The sequence below is a fragment of the Phocoena sinus genome, chromosome 20, assembly GCF_008692025.1.
Source record: "Phocoena sinus isolate mPhoSin1 chromosome 20, mPhoSin1.pri, whole genome shotgun sequence".
In the NCBI taxonomy this organism is placed as follows: domain Eukaryota; kingdom Metazoa; phylum Chordata; class Mammalia; order Artiodactyla; family Phocoenidae; genus Phocoena; species Phocoena sinus.
This window is the reverse complement of record NC_045782.1, coordinates 40940824-40957990: the sequence shown is the minus strand read 5'-3', so window position 1 is coordinate 40957990 and position 17167 is coordinate 40940824. Positions and strand designations below refer to the sequence as shown.

Sequence of the window (17167 nt, the reverse complement as noted above, 5' to 3'; positions counted from 1 at the left end):
ATCAGTGCACCAATATGTTAGGCTTAATTTCTCTGTTGTAGCCTTCATCCTTCTGCTTGGTCTTTTTCATTTTCCTTTCCTTTCCTTATGCAACTTGTCTGATCCTTGTTCATTAAAGGGTAATGTTAAGAAGGGATATATCTGTTTGTGTTAGAACTGCCAAAAAAAAAAAATCAGTTAAAACATTAAATTCTAATACTGTAAAAACTTGATTTCCCCACAATATAACGGGCACTAGCACTTGCTACTGCAATCTATAAATAAATTAAAACAAACTTTGACTGCCTTAGAAGGCAAAAGTACTAATGCAGAGTTTATAACAGGGGTTTACAGAGGTAATGAATTTATACCTAAATTTTCTTGATTCTTACAAAGCAAATTCTGACAAATAGAAAGTTATCAAATCAAAAGAAAAGTAAAATTACTTTGACATTTGTTTTCAATTCTTTCATTGGACCATTTCTTTTTACCAGTAAATCCCTGATTGAGACGTTATGAAAGTGATATTGCACCTAGGAAGTCATTTTTATAACCTGTCTTTAATTTGGTCCTTTTGCTAAAGATTGCAGTCACTGCTTATTTATTATACCATTGGGCATCAGGTAATAATGCATTTTTATTTTGTTTAACTGACAGTATTTGATAGTATCTAAAAGAAGGCTGTATTTTAGAACTTGGTTCTCTTTTCTGGCATGAGATGTTCTTTATTCAACATTTTTTTCACTGTTCCTAATTACCTTCTTATTGTTTACAAGCAATAATGGGATATTGGTGATAAGTAATTGAACTTCTGAATTTGTTTTTCATTACTTTTTGAAACACAAATTAATCCCACAAATACAGAGCAACTGGATACAAGTGGTTGCTGGTCACTTTGGAAACAGTTTCTTTTTTTTTTCCTCCTGGACTAATCCTAGTCATGATCATGGCTTTTATTGCTTTTTTTTTTTTTCCAAATTTGTTTTTGGTAATATCTCAGATTTAGACTGACAAAACTCAACTTTTAGCCCAAAGGTATAATATATATGTGTGTATAACAAAAAAACAAAAATAAAAAAACAGTTGTTTACACCAGCCTGAGTGAAGTGATGAGGGAAGTAAACATTGTGTTTTTTCACTAAAGGTATACAACGGATAAGGTAAGTCCTCTTTTCAGTGGGCTTACATCACAATAAACAGCGCAAGTTGTGATGTAAAACAGCTGTGGTAGTAAAGTGCTTGTCTGCCCCATTTTGCTTTGTTTGGCTGGTTATGAGTGGATTAAATATACATTTTTTAAAATCTCCAGCATAGATCAATTAGTTTAAAGTCAATTTTCTTCGCAACTAGTCCTTTTCACAGCTTACTGATTGCCACAGCCAGTGTTAAATCCACTCTGGAAAATGGGACCTCAGAGCACCAGTTTAAAAGTGAAACTATTTTTTGTTCCTAAGGGCAACTAACTGTTGCTTTCTATTTAATTTTTTTCACCACCTCATTTAATTGTAAAGCATCTTTTGAATACAAAAAATATATTAAACATGCTGAGTTGCTGTTATTGAATTTTCCTGTATCATGTTTGAAACTGTGCTCTTCCGATTTAAACATGTCAGTTGAGATATTTATTACCAGTTTTAAAAGTGTGTGTGGGAAGATGTCAGTGGACAGTAAGACTGAAGTGATTTTTGGTGGAAAGTTATTTGGAGGTATTTTTAAAAAGGAATTTCTAATGTTTTTGATTTTAAACTTCCTGGTGCCATTGCTTAGAAGTGCTTTTGCATTACTTATTTAATTTTGCCATAGTAATCTGGAATCATCCCCAACTGGAAGGTCAACCAAGGTGGTTAGTTGGGCTTGAACTGGGAGAGGTAGGTTTGGTTGTAAGCTGTGAGAATGGCTTGTGTTTGGTTCACTGTAGCTTTCTGGTCTCTGCACTCCAAGGCAAGATCTCTAACCACCCAAACCCAATGTGTAAAGCGAACTGTTGACTTAGCTTTGCATCTAACCTTAATTATATGTTCCTGTTACAGGGAGAACAGATCCCATTCCAATCGTTGTCAAGTATGATGTCATGGGCATGGGTCGCATGGAAATGGAGGTAAGTTGATCTCATTGGTTCACTTGTTTTGGGGATATTTAAAATTGATACTAATTCCAAATTCAGATGTAGTTTTAATGTTTTTGAGGGGAAATTTTTAAATGTATTTTACATTCTCATTTAGTGCTGCCTTTGAGGCAGGTAGGTGGCAAATAATGCCCCTGTTATAAAGAAGTTGAGTGGTTTCCCGAGGGTTATGCCACAAGGCAAGGTCAGATTTAAACCCAGACCCCGGTGCTCATTTCCATAGGCAGTGTTGCTCAACCCTTAAAATAATTGCTGTGGTAGAAGCTTTGCCCCTGTCGAGCTGTGTACAGCTGTCATCTGTGATATCTTCTTTTCATTGCCTGAAATATTTTTCTCCATTTACTCCTAATTCTTTGGCATTGAACATTGAAGTAAAGTCTGTTATCATCAACACATGTGCCTGTTGGGAACCACCAGCATGAAAAGATTAATGAACTATTTTGCATGCTGTTTTCTCTGTGGGGTGACAATAAAGCAAGAGGTAGCTGAGCAAAAAGTTAGAAGTTTCTTATTTTCATACAATACTGTAGTTGTGTAAATGACTTTTTTATGGCTAATTGGGGGTACTTTAGGAATTAAGACTAATTATATCTGTTTTTGTTAAGCTTGATTATGCCGAAGATGCTACCGAACGGCGCCGTGTCCTAGAAGTAGAAAAAGAAGACACGGAAGAACTGAGACAGAAGTACAAGGTACTTAAATGAAGCCATTCTTGCATGTGGGGTGTTCACACTGAGATATTCATTTTGGTGAAAAGAATCTGTTGACAGCAACATTTGTTTGACCTTTGCTGGTGATTAGACTTAGACCTCGGGTTTCTGTTACTTTCTTATTTATTGCTTCTGTAAAAACTATAGAGATAATAATAACCACTTTGTATTATTATCTGTTGGGGAGAGTGCATTAGTGTTTGAAAATGCAGTGCCAGGTATACATTAGGTAGTAATAGCAGTAAAAATTCGTGAGTCCTTTGAGAGCTTGATACCTGTTGATAAGCCTTTTCTTTTTTAATGGATGAGGTGTCTGACGAATGACAAACAATTGAGAACTTCAGTATCTTCCTTTTTAAGCAGGTTGTTATAGAAAACTGCAGCTTAAAACATGTTATAAGTTAGCTTTCGAAAAGACTGACAAGGGTGCATGCCTTTCAAGATGTTTTAGTAAGCCCAGTTTCTACCATAAAATAGGTAAATTTGAAGATAAGAAAGAGAATTAGTGAAGATTATCATATAGAAGCTGATTTTGGTCATGATACTTAAGGTGAGAAGAGAGAAAAGGGATTCATTTTAAAAAATCTGTTCTACCGTAAAAAAAATATATAAAGCAAAAACTGACAGAACTACAAGGAGCAATGTTATACCTACCATAGTTGTTGGAGATTTTAATATACCTCTCAGTAATTGATAAAAGTAGAAGAAAACAATCAGCAAGGATGTTTGGAAGACTGGAACATCTCATTTAACAAATTTCACCTAATGATTATATAGAACTATACACCCAATCACTTTGAAAGTGATAAATTTCAAATATATATGAAACATTTATTTAAACAAATATTTTACCATGTTCTGTGTCATAAACAAAGTATCAACAGATTTCAAAGAACTGAAATCAAGTTATCAAGCCATAAAACAATTTTTTAAAAAGATTTTTAAAAATCTCTGTTTCAAAATTAAGAAGCACATTTTTACATGTAACCTGTCAGTAAAAGAAGAAATCACAATGGTAATTGGAAAATATTTTGGACTGAAAGATAAAAATGCTACACATCAAAACTTGTAAGATAAGCTAAAGCAATATGATATATGATAGCAAATACATGTCCTTTTTTTTAACATCTTTATTATAGTATAATTGCCTTACAGTGCTGTGTTAGTTTCTGCTGTATAACAAAGTGAGTCAGCTATACATATACATACATCCCCTTATCTCCTTCCTCTTTCGTCTCCCTCCCACCCTCCCTATCCCACGCCTCTAAGTGCACACAAAGCTGATTTCCCTGTGCTATGCAGCTGCTTCTCACTAGCTATCTATTTTACATTTGGTAGTGTATATATGTCCATGTCACTCTCTCACTTTGTCCCAGCTTACCCTTCCCCCTCCCCGTGTCCTCAAGTCCATTCTCTACATCTGCGTCTTTATTCCTGTCCTGCCCCTGGGTTCTTCAGAACTTTTTTTTTTTTTTTTTTTAGATTCCATATATATGCGTTAGCACACGGTATTTGTTTTTCTCTTTCTGACTTACTTCACTCTGTATGACAGACTCTAGGTCCATCCACCTCCCTACAAATAACTCAATTTCATTTCTTTTTATGGCTGAGTAATAATATTCCATCGTATATGTGCCACATCTTCTTTATCCATTCATCTGTCTATGGACACTTAGGTTGCTTCCATGTCCTGGCTATTGTAAATAGAGCTGCAGTGAACATTGTGGTACATGGCTCTTTTTGAATTATGGTTTTCTCAGGGTATATGCCCAGTAGTGGGATTGCTGGGTTGTATAGTAGTTCCATTTTTAGTTTCCTGAGGAACCTCCATATTGTTCTGCATAGTGGCTGTATTAGTGTACATTCCCACCAACAGTGCAAGAGGGTTCCCTTTTCTCCACACCCTCTCTGGCGTGTATTGTTTGTAGATTTTTTTTTTTTTTTTTCCAGTATGCGGGCCTCTCACTGTTGTGGCCTCTCCCGTTGCGGAGCACAGGCTCCAGACGCACAGGCTCAACGGCCAAGGCTCACGGGCCTAGCCGCTCTACGGCATGTGGGATCTTCCTGGACCGGGGCATGAACCCGTGTCCACTGCATCGGCAGGCGGACTCTCAACCACTGCGCCACCAGGGAAGCCCTGTTTGTAGATTTTTTTGACGATGGCCATTCTGGCTCTTCTGACGGAGTGAGGTGATACCTCATTGTAGTTTTGATTTGCATTTCTCTAATGATTAGTGATGTTCAGCGCCCTTTCATGTGTTTGTTGGCAGTCTGTATATCTTCTTTGGAGAAATGTCTATTTAGGTATTGATAGCAAATACATGTCCTTAAATGCTTATCTTAGGAAAAAAAAGGCAGGAAATAAATGAAGTAAACGTTCCTCTTGGGAAGTTAGCAAAAGAATAGCAAAATAAACCCAAAGAATGTTAAAGAAAAGAAATAATGAAGATAAGATAAAGATAAGAACACAAAAGAATGAAACAGAAAACAAGCATACAACAAATCCATGTTAGTTCTTTGACATACTTGTGATATTAAGAAAGAAAAGAACATAGAAAACCAATGTCAATAATGAAAAACAGAGGATATCATTGCAGATGCAGCAGGCACTAAAAGGTAAACATAGTATGGATAACTTTATGCTTTGAATGCAAAGATAGGTTTAAGTGGACAAATTCCTAAAAAATATAACTTGCTAAAATAGACTTGAAGAGAATAGAAAACCTTGGTAATCCTATAACATATATAAATTATATAAATTGAATCTGTGGTGAAAAATCTTTCCATACAGCCCAAATAATTTCATAGTGAGCTCTATCACAATTCATAAAAGAAGTAACTTCAGTCTTGACCAACAATTTCTGATCTTCCAGAGAATTGAAAATGAAGAAAAACTCCCAGCTCATTTAATTAGAGACTAGATGGTAACTCCTGACAAGGACAGTATGATAAGAATAATTATATGATGTATAACACAGATGCAGATCTTAAAACACCATAACCAATTTAGGATATACCATGACCAAGTTATCCCACGAATGCAAGATTGATATAATGTTAAAATCAATTCATGTAGTCAACCATATTAGATGATTAAAGGAAAAAAATTATATGATCATCTCAATAGATGCAAAAAAACCAAGAGCATTATATAAAATTCAACATTCATTCATGATGAAAAGTCTTGTCCAACTTGACAAAGAAAGGACCTTTTTTAACCAGGTGGGATGCCTACAAAAACTATATAGGAGACATCATAGTTAATATTGAAAAGTCGAAAGCTTTCCTCTTGAGTTGGGGAAACATAACAGGGATACCTGCTGTCATTGTTTGTATTAAATAGTGTGCTGGTGGTCTTAAGCAGCACAGTAAGGCAGACAGGCAAAAACAAACAAAGATACAAGAGGTGAAAGGGAGAGACAGAACTGTCATTGTTTGCAGGTATGATTATGTTCATGATATCCAAGAAAATTTACAGATTAATTACACAAATAACAGTTTAGCAGGATGCTAGATACAAAATCATACATTTTTTTTCAAAATCATACATTTAAATTATCATATTAGAAAATGGATATAACAAAAATGTCACCAACTGTAATACCAAAAAAAAACATATGCAACACTTGGGTATGGAGATGCGGGAGACTTAAGGCAAAAATTCTGAAGCATTATTTAGAGGCATTAAAGAACAATGAATTTTAAAAATGAGATTTTTTTATGATCATGAATTAGAGGACTCAATATTATAAAGGTATCTGTTTTCCCCCAATTTTTCTATATATTCAAATCAATCATATAAAAATCCCAACAGGATTTTATATGGAATTTTGTATGGAAGTATAAAGGGCCAAGAATAGTCAAAGCATTCTTAAAGTATAAGATAGAAAGCTACAGTAATTAAGACATGTGATATTGGCATAAGGATAGACCAGTGGAACAGAAAAGAGAGCCCAGTTGCAGACCCTTACATATTTGACCACTTGATAAGACAAAGATGGTATTGCAGAGAAGTGGGGAAAGAATGAATTTTTCAGTAAAAGGTTCTGAGACAGTTGGTTATCCATATGGGAAATGGTGAATTTGAACTTCTACCCCATACCATATAATAATCAATTGCAGGTGGATTAAAGATTTAAATGTAAAAGGAAAAAACATAGAGCTTAGAAGATATTATAGAGGATTTTCTCTTTTCACCGCACCTGACGTTATTTACTTATTTTTTATTTTAGTGATATTTTATAATGAAAATTGTTGAGCATATAGAAAAAATGAAAGATCTATATAGTGAATACCTATATACCTACCACCTATATTCTACAATTAACACTTATATAAATATTGTTATATATCAATCACTTTTTTAAGTCCCTTTTTTCAGTTCCTAAAATATCTTTTTGATTCTTTTCCCCAAAATTTGCTATTTTTTTAAACAAAAACAAAATTTTTTGCCTTTTGGTTACTATTTCTGCCTTTTTTAAAAAAACATTCTAAATGTTCTTATTTTATAATTTCTTTCAAATCTTCTATTATCTGTAGTACTTTGTAAGTGTTTTCGTAGTTTGCTGCTTCTGACTTTCTTGCAGTGGTTTGTTTCCTTGTGTGGTTTGCAGTTTTGACTGTCATCTCATTCTCTGGATGTTTTTCGTATCCTGGATTTTAGAGGGGTTCTTATGGGGCAGTTCCATGTGTGCTTTTGCTAGAGACTCAAGTCTTTAACTGAAGACCTGAGAACTTTATATGGACTGGTTTTAAAATGTTATTACCTAAGCTAAGGGTTCCTGCTTTGGATGAAAGGTGTACATTCTTTAGGTCCACCAATGACTGTGGTCTGAAATTCCAACCTTCTATGCATGACCTTTTCCATTTATACCTTGGTAGATGGTGAGTTTTTTGATGAGTTCAGGGGATAGCAAGTGATGATGTAGTGCCGTTTTTCTAGTCCCTGTTTCAAGGATGGAGACAGCCATTCATCTCTCTGAGCGTTTCACAGGGAGAGCTTAGTAGGCCTTCTACCATCAAGGTCCTGAGGCCTCATCTTTAGGTGCCTAGGGATTGCCCTGTCATGTTGAGCTCAGCTATGTATTAATTTTTATTTTATTTTATTTTATTTTGCGGTACGCGGGCCTCTCACTGTTGTGGCCTCTCCCGTTGCGGAGCACAGGCTCCGGACGCACAGGCTCAGCGGCCATGGCTCACGGGCGCAGCCGCTCCGCGGCATGTGGGATCTTCCCGGACCAGGGCACGAACCCGTGTCCCCTGCATCGGCAGGCGGACTCTCAACCACTGCACCACCAGGGAAGCCCTGTGTGTTTTATTTTATCCAGAGTTACAATATGGTGAAATCTCTCTCTTCCTTCTCTTCCTTTTTTTCTTTCCCTGTTCTCTTTTCCCTACCCCTTTCTTTATGCACTCTTCAACCCATTTAGACTGGCTTTAGCACTTTTCACTGAACCAGTTTATTCAAGGCTGCAAAATACCTTTATTTGCTAAATCCAGTAGACCTTTTAAAGTTCTTATTTTCTTCCACGTCCTGCTTCTTTGCATCATTCAATACAATTGACCACTCTTTTCTCTTTAAAACAATTTCTTTTCTCTTGCTTTTGAAGATTTTATAGATTCTTCCTCCTTATCTCTCTTGCTGCTTCTGTATAGATTCCTTTGTTGACTCCTTCTCTTCTGCCTGAACTTTTTTTTGTCTCTTCTTATTTATTTGTTATGCTTAGAACATCTCATTTTTTATTGGACTCAGACTTAGAAGTAGAAGCTCTCAGAGAAGACAGCCTCTGTCTATTGGCAGTCTGTTCCTGGCGTTTTTCTTTGGCCTTCTTTATTCTGTTGCTAGAAGTTTAGCATATTCTGCAGCCTCTTCCTTATTTTTCTTAGTACGCTGTTTCTTCAGAGCAATACGCTGACATTTGTGTTGCAGAACACACGGAGTAACAAGATGGTGAATCTTGGGTGCTTTGGTCCTAGGTTTCTTACCTTTGTTTAGGGGCTTTCTCACAACATACTGGCGGACATCATCTTTATTTTTTTTAACATCTTTATCGGAGTATAATTGCTTTACAATGGTGTGTTAGTTTCTGCTTTATAACACAGTGAATCAGTTATACATATATCCCCATATCGCTTCCCTCTTGCGTCTCCCTCCCTCCCACCCTCCCTATCCCACCCCTCTAGGTGGTCACAAAGCACCGAGCTGATCACCCTGTGCTATGCGGCTGCTTCCCAGCAGCTATCTGTTTTACATTTGGTAGTGTATATGTGTCCATGCCACTCTCTCACTTTGTCCCAACTTACCCTTCCCCATCCCCGTATCCTCAAGTCCATTCTCTAGTAAGTCTGCGTCTTTATTCCCATCTTGCCCTTGGGTTCTTCATGACCATTTTTTTGTTTGTCTTTTAGATTCCATATATATGTATTAGCATACAGTATTTGTTTTTCTCTTTCTGACTTATTTCACTCTGTCGGACATCATCTTTAGAGAGATTGAGAAGTTTGCGGATTCTGCTAGCTCTTTTGGCGACAAGGCACAATAGTATCAGTGAGTCAGGAATATCCTTCTCCCCTTTTTTTACGATGACCAAATTGAGAACACTCAGATTTGCATTCACAATGCAACCCCGTACAGATTTATGCTTTCTTTCTCCAGTCCTCCTTGGTCTGTAGCAGGAATGCCCCTTACTCAGTAGCAGGCGGACTCGGCCATGGGTCAAGACACCCTGCTTCATGGGGAAACCTTGTTTGTCGTTCCCACCACTGATTCGGACCACATAACCCTTCCATTCTTCACCCAGAGCGTCAGCAGCAACTTCTGTGGCCATACGCTTCTCATAAAAGGTATGAAGTTTTCGTTCATCATTCACTTCAATGAGTTTCTGGCAGCCAGTAGCTGGGAAAGAGATGTTCCGCTTTATCCTGAAGGGGCTGATTGCCTCCGAGGCACCACAAAAAAGAGCTGCCTAAACTTTAGGTGTTGGAGTTCTTCAGGTTAGGACCTGGGCCATCTTCTTCTGTCTAACCACTGTCCTTAAGCATAGAATCATCATGCCACTGTTTAGAAATTTTTCACGTGGTTGGCTTTTATCCTTTAGGTCTTAGCTTAAATATTACTTCACAAGAAATCTTCCCTAACCACCCAATTTAAATAAATCCTCTACTTTATTCTCTTGCAACACTCTCATATATAATTTATAATTATAAATTTTTGCTTGTAACCTTATTTATAGGCTGACTGTGGTACTGGAAAGAAAGGGCCTTGAGGAGAGAAACTGTCTATTTGTCTGGCAATATGTATACTGCATCCAGTATAGTGCCTGGCACATAAGTACTCAGTAAATACGAGTCGAACAAATAAATTCTTGGAAATGATGGGGAAAACCAGGTCTATTTGGTATACTATCAGAAATATAAACATTTTAGAGAATACATTTTTATTGTTTTTCAAGTAAAAGTTACACTATCAAGTAAATAATAAATACATGAAGTGGCTAATTCACAACCTCATTAGATTACACATTATATTTTGAGGCCCTTTCTCCTCCGACCAAGAAATTATTTCACTTTTGAACTCTTTGTGGTAGGTACAACAAGAATTACTTACTCCCATTTTATTGATCAGACTATTTACTCAGAAATCTTGTCAACTTTGAATTATACAGCCTGCGAAACCCTCTCCCCTTCTTGATGTCACTCCTTTATTTCATATTTGTTCTTCACCTTCACACGACCTCGGAACCTTTAGTAACTTAGCCCCTCCTTAATTTATACTTCTTGAGCGCCACAAATTGATTTTTTACTTCTCTCAACACTTTGATTCCAACTTCTTTTCTTCCTAATCCTTTTTTTTCGGTACGCGGGCCTCTCACTGTTGCGGAGCACAGGCTCCGGACACGCAGGCTCAGCCGCTCCGCGGCATGTGGGATCTTCCCAGACCGGGGCACAAACCCGTGTCCCCTGCATCGGCAGGCAGGCTCTCAACCACTGCGCCACCAGGGAAGCCCCCTTCCTAATCCTTTTTTTGTCATACCTACTCACCAAGAACCTATCCCCACTCAGAAATATTTGCATTCTTCATTTCTACGTCTTTACTGTAGTGCAGTGTGGGACTGGTGCCAACTCACTGGACTCCCAGAACTGCCAAGGAATCCTTTTACGCATCAACTCCCTCTTAGTCTCTTCAGCTGTCATTCTCAAACATTGATCTTTAAGCCCTCATCTTCCCTCAGCTACCCTTGTCCTTCCTCCATCTTCCCTTACTCCTAGCAGAAAACTTAAAGAAAATTTGGACTATCAAATGGTAATATCTGTATTATCTGTACCTGTAATATCTGCCATCAAACTTGGGTCTACCTCTTCCCATCCTTAAATATTTCTCCCTTGTTTCATAATCTGTCAAATGAAAATTCCTAACTACATCTGAATTCTGGATCCTAATCCTCTCTGTATTATCAAGGACCTTACATCTTTTTTCCTATCTTGGCAAACTCACTTTGCACTCATTCATTTCCTATCACCAATAAACATGCTCACACATTCTTGGGGGAAAAGAACCACTAAAATTACAAAAAAAAAAACCCTTACTCTGTTGACTCTTACTCTCTGTAACTGCCATCTTTTCTTTTTACTTGTCTTTAGAACCAAAATTCTGAAAGAATAGTCTCTACACTCACTGCCTTCTATTCTTTTTTTTTTAATTTTCATTTTTATGAAAGTTGTACATAGTTTTAAAGCAAATAGCTTTACCCATGCTTTTAACTGAAAACAAAAACAAAAATTGCAGTCCCATTTTGATACCCTTAGTATCTTGTTAAATATTGATAAGATATTTTAAAAATATGTGTAAGATATGAAGAGTAACTACAGACACTGTGTCTTCTGCTCAGTTTAAGAAGAACATTATCCATAACTTTATGATCCCGTCCCATTTCTTCCTCCTTCAGAGGTAAGCACTGTCCTGGATTTTGTGTTTATCATTCACTTACAATTTTTCAGGTAGGTTTTTGCTGTTGCTGAGATAAAATTCACCGTTTTAACCATTATATAATATAGAGTTTAGTGACTTAGCATATTCACAATGTTGTACAACTGTCACCACTAATTCCAGAACATTTACATCATCCCAAGAAGAAACCTTGTACCCTTTAGCAGTCATTCCTCATTCCCCCTCTTCTCCCTCCCCCAGCAACCACTTTCTGTCTCTATACATTTGCCTATTCTGGACATTTCATATAAATTAAATCATTCAATATGTGGCCTTTTGTATCTGACTTCTTTTACTTAGCATAATGTTTTCAAAGTTCATCCATATAAATAGCATATATCAGTACTTTACTCCTTTTTAGGGCTGAATAATATTGCATTGTATGAATATACTAGTTTGTTTAATTATTCATCAGTTAATGGACATATGAGTTGTTTCCACTTTTTGGCTGTTATGAATAATGCTGCTTTGAATATCTTGTACAAGTTTTTGTGTGAATATATTTTTCAATTCTCTTTTGTATATACCTAGGAATGGCATTGCTAGTTATATGGTAACTCAGTGTTTAACTTTTAAGGAACCGCCAGACTCTTTTCCACAAATGGTTTCACCATTTTGTTTTCTCACTCGTCCTATATGAGAGTTACAATTTCTCTACATTCTCATCAACACTTATTCTTTTCTGTCTTTTCTATTATAGCCATCCTAGTAGGTGTGAAGTAGTAGTACCTTCTTGTGGTTTTGGTTGAGCATCTTTTCATGTGCTTATTGGCCTTTTTTTTTTTTTTTTTTGCGGTACACGGGCCTCTCACTGTTGTGGCCTCTCCCGTTGCAGAGCACAGGCTCCGGACGCGCAGGCTCATCAGCCATGGCTCACGGGCCTAGCCGCTCCGCGGCATGTGGGATCTTCCCGGACCAGGGCACGAACCCATGTCCCCTGCATCGGCAGGTGGACTCTCAACCACTGCGCCACCAGGGAAGCCCCTTATTGGCCTTTTTAACTATGTTCTTTGGAGAAATGTCTTCAGATCTTTTGCCCATTTTTTAAATTGGGCTGTCCTTTTATTGTTGAGTTATAAGAATTCTATATGAATTCTGGAACGAGTCCCTTGTCAGGTGTATGACTTGCAAATATTTTCTTCCACTTTTTGTTGTCATTTCACTTGATAATGCCCTTTGGTGCTCAGAGTTTAAAAATTTGATGAAGTCCATTTTATCTTTGTTTCTTTTGCTGCCGGTGTTTTTTTGTTTTTTGTTTTTTTTTTTTTTTGCGGTATGTGGGCCTCTCACTGCCGTGGCCTCTCCCATTGCGGAGCACAGGCTCCAGATGCGCAGGCTCAGCAGCCATGGCTCACAGGCCCAGCCGCTCCGTGGCATGTGGGATCTTCCCAGACCGGGGCACGAACCCGTGTCCCCTGCATTGGCAGGCAGACTCTCAACCACTGTGCCACCAGGGAAGCCCTGCTGCCGGTGTTTTTGATGTCATATTTAAGAACCCATTGCCTAATCCAAGGCCATGAAAAGTTACACCTCTGCTTCCTTCTAAGAGTTTTATAGTTTTAGCTCTTAACATTTAGGTCTTTGATATATTTTGAATTAATTTTTATATGTCATGTGGGCTTCCCTGTTGGCGGAGTGGTTAAGAATCTGCCTGCCAATGCAAGGGACACAGGTTTGAGCCCTGGTCCGGGAAGATCCCACATGTGGCGGAGCAACTAAGCCCGTGTGCCACAACTACTGAGCCTGAGCTCTAGAGCCTGCAAGCCACAACTGCTGAGCCCACGTGCCACAACTACTGAAGCCTGCGCGCCTAGAGCCTGTGCTCTGCAACAAGAAAAGCCACGACAATGAGAAGCCTGCGCACCACAACGAAGAGTAGCCCCCGCTCACCACAACTAGAGAAAGCCCGCGCACAGCAACGAAGACCCAACATAGCCATAAATAAATAAATTTATTTTTTAAAATTTTATATGTCATGTTTGGTAGGGGGTCCAAATTCAGTCTTCTGCATGTGCCTACCCAGTTGTCCCAACACTATTTGTTGAAAAGACTATATTTTATCCCCATTGAATGGTCTTGGCCATTCGAAAATCAGTTGACCATAGATATATAGGGTTTTTTCTCTCAATTATTGGTATATTCCATTGATCTTTATGTCTTTGCAGTAACACACTCTCTTGATTACTGTTGCTTTGTAACAAGTTTTGCAATTGAGAAGTGTGAGCCCTTCTACTTTATTCATTTTCAGGATTGTTTTGGCTGTTCTTGGTCCCTTGTAATCCTATGTGAATTTTAGAATCAGCTTGTCAGTTTCTATAAAGAAGTCAGCTGGGATTCTGATAAAGATTATGTTGAATCAGTAGATCAGTTCGGGGAGTATTGCCATCTTAACAATGTTAAGTCTTCCAGTCCATGAACATAGGATGTTTTTTCATTTATTTACATCTTCTTTATTTCTTTCAATAATGTTTTTTTAAGCTCTATTTCTTTTGTTAAATTTAATCCTAAGAATTCTCATTTTTTATGCTACTGTGTTTTTTTTATATTGATCTTGTATCCTACAACTTTGCTAAACTCATTTAGCAGCTCTAGTAGTTTTTTTTTGTGAATTCTTTAGGGTTTATTACATATAATACCATATCATCTGTGAAAAAAGATAGCTTTACTTCTTCTTTCTCCCGTCTGCTTTCCCATCTGGATGCCTTTTTTTTTTTTTTTTTTAACATGTCTAATCGCCCTGCTTAGAACTTCCAATATGATGTTGAGTAGAAATGACAAGAGCAGATAGCTCTGTCGTAGAGGGGAAGAGACATCTTTGTTCTGATTTTAATGGGCAAGCTTTCAGTCTTTAACTTTTTTTTTTTTCTAAGTGAAAACTTTTATATTTTGAATTAGTCAGCAGGACTCAGTTTAGATGATCCCAATTTTGTTGGCAACATCCAAAGCGTCATAGTCAGGAGCCAGTCGAACATATGCCTTCTTCTCTCCATCAGGCCTGATCAGGGTGTTGACCTTAGCCACGTCAATGTCATAGAGCTTCTTCACAGCCTGTTTAATTTGGTGCTTGTTAGCCTTGACATCCACAATGAACACCAGTGTGTTGTCTTCTGTTTTCTTCATGGCTGACTCGGTGGTGAGGGGGAACTTGATGATGGCATAGTAGTCAAGCTTGTTTCCCCTAGGGGCGCTCTTCGGAGGATATTTGGGCTGCCTCCTGAGCCGCAGTGTTTTGGGCCGTCGGAAGGAGGGTGACGTCCAGATCTTTTTTTTGTGGCTGTGGACGCCTTTCAACACTGCTTTCTTGGCCTTCAAAGCCTTTGCTTTGGCTTCGGCTTTGGGAGGGGCAGGGACTTCCTTTTTCGCTTTCGGCGCCATCTTCGTGAAAAGGGGGGTCTTTAACTTTTAAGTATGATGTTAGCTGGGGGGTTTTCCTAGATGCCCTTATCAGATTGAGGAAGTTCCCTTCTATTTGTAGTTTGTTGAGTGTTTTTCTCATGAAAGGGTGATACATTTTGTCAAATGCTGTTTTTGCATCTATGAAAAAAATAACATGAGGTTCCCCCCACCCCCATTAATGTGGTATATTATATAGATTTCATTTTTATATGTTGAACCATCTTTGCATTCCTGGGATAGATCCTACTTGGTCATGGTCATGGTGTATAATCTTTTTAGTATGCTGCTGGATTTGGTTTGCTAGCAATTTGTTCAGGATTTTTGCATCTATATATAAGAGATGTTAGTCTGTAGTTTTCTTGTGATGTCTTTGTATCAGGGTAATACTGGTCTCATGGAATGAATTAGAAAGTGTTATCAACTCTTTTATTTTCTCTTCCTTTTTAAGATGGTTTTACCATGTGTTTCATATCCCTAAATGTGTATTGTTTAATGTAACTGTTTTTGACTTTTATATAAATGGATTCATATATTTCCTGGTATACACGTATGAGAGTTTATCCAGGGTATGGCTTTTATTTGTTATTATTTGATTGCTTTAAAGTAGTTAAACATGTGTGTTTTTCCTAAACACTGCTTCACCTGTAGCCTGTGTATATTGATATATAATGTTGTCGTTATCATTTTTTCCTAGATATTCTAGTTTCAGATTTGTAGAAAGGCCTTTTTAAAAATGTTAATTCCGGGCTTCCCTGGTGGCGCAGTGGTTGCGAGTCCGCCTGCCGATGCAGGGGACACGGGTTCGTGCCCCGGTCTGGGAGGATCCCACATGCCGCGGAGCGGCTGGGCCCGTGAGCCATGGCCGCTGAGCCTGCGCGTCCGGAGCCTGTGCTCTGCAACGGGAGAGGCCACAACAGTGAGAGGCCCACGTACCGCAAAAAAAAAAAAAAAATGTTAATTCCCAGTTTCATTGTACTGTGTTCATATATGTTGCTCATATTATTTCTTCTTTGGGGGATTTATTATGGTTTCCTCTGTAGCCTAGTAGGGTCTTTTGGGGTGAGTGTTCTATGAGTACTTTTATAAAAGATGTATGCCCTATTTTCAGGCACATAACTGTGTTAAAATATCCTTAAGGTGTTCTGTATCCTTGTTTATTTTTTATCTCTTTGACCTGTCATGTAATGAGATGATTTGAGTCTCCTTACTTTAGTATATTCATGTGTTTCCCTTGAATCTCCTCTAATTTCTGTTTTATGGATGTTGCTGCTAGATTATGATAGTTAGATATTAAGATTTTTAGATACCATGAGTTGACCTCATTGACATTATAAGTACCTTTATCTTGTTTAAAGCTTTTAATGTAAATTCTACCTTGATTGAAAAACCCTGACTCCTGCTTTCATTTTTTGTATATGTATTGCTTAGTATGTCTCCATCCTTTTGAATCTTTCTGAATCACCCTGTTTTGAATGTGCCTCTTATGATCATCATAGAGTTGGGTTTTGCTTTGTGTTACAGTATGAAACATTTTTTTTGAGTTAATTTTTTATATTTTATGTGACAGATATGTTTAGTTCATATTTATCTTTTTAAATCGCTGACTCTGTGCTCTGTTTTTCTTCTCTGAGTGTAAGGTAGATAAAGCTATAGATAGATGGATAGATATAAATAGGTGGATATAGGTTGGATTATATTTTTGTTGTAATTACCTTTATAACTTAATAAAATTACCTTTCGTTCTTTATTTCTTTTAGAGAGTATCCATCATTTTCATACTGTAAGCAGGGGAAAGTTTCCTTGTTTCCTCTTTTTCCTCCCTTTCATTTCGTCTACCACCTAATAACAGTAAACTTAGTGTGTATGTAGCATACAATTAAATATGGTTGTATAATACATAATTTTCAGTTTTAAATGGAGTTCTTTTTTACGTCTATTATAGTTGTAACAAAAGGCAAATTCTAATTCCCA

General features: G+C 37.5%; 2 protein-coding genes across 6 annotated transcripts in view; one reads left to right on the top strand and one right to left on the bottom strand.

The window, feature by feature from the left end:
* The window catches only part of GPATCH8 (G-patch domain containing 8), a 99421-nt gene that overhangs the window by 54002 nt on the left and 28252 nt on the right, over window positions 1-17167 (top strand). For all 4 annotated transcript variants that reach the window (XM_032615861.1, XM_032615860.1, XM_032615863.1 and 1 more), the window contains 2 exons: window positions 2010-2077; window positions 2710-2796. In XM_032615861.1, the coding sequence (XP_032471752.1) occupies window positions 2010-2077; window positions 2710-2796 (155 nt within the window). The remainder of the gene's footprint in view (window positions 1-2009; window positions 2078-2709; window positions 2797-17167) is intronic.
* On the bottom strand, window positions 1566-15187 carry LOC116745276 (60S ribosomal protein L23a-like). 2 transcript variants are annotated; one of them, XM_032615864.1, is made up of 2 exons: window positions 14672-15187; window positions 1566-1581 (listed from the first exon to the last, which is right to left on the bottom strand). In XM_032615864.1, the coding sequence occupies exon 1, from the start codon at window positions 15173-15175 to the stop codon at window positions 14711-14713; it is 465 nt and encodes a 154-aa protein (XP_032471755.1). In that variant the 5' UTR covers window positions 15176-15187; the 3' UTR covers window positions 1566-1581; window positions 14672-14710. The 2 variants fall into 2 exon arrangements, with proteins under 2 accessions (XP_032471755.1, XP_032471756.1); XM_032615865.1 differs by having other exon boundaries at window positions 1566-1584; window positions 14676-15187.

Coding starts and splice junctions, on each gene's coding strand:
- LOC116745276 (XM_032615864.1), bottom strand. CDS start 15,175: ATGGCGCCGAAAGCGAAAAAGGAAGTCCCTGCCCCTCCCAAAGCCGAA.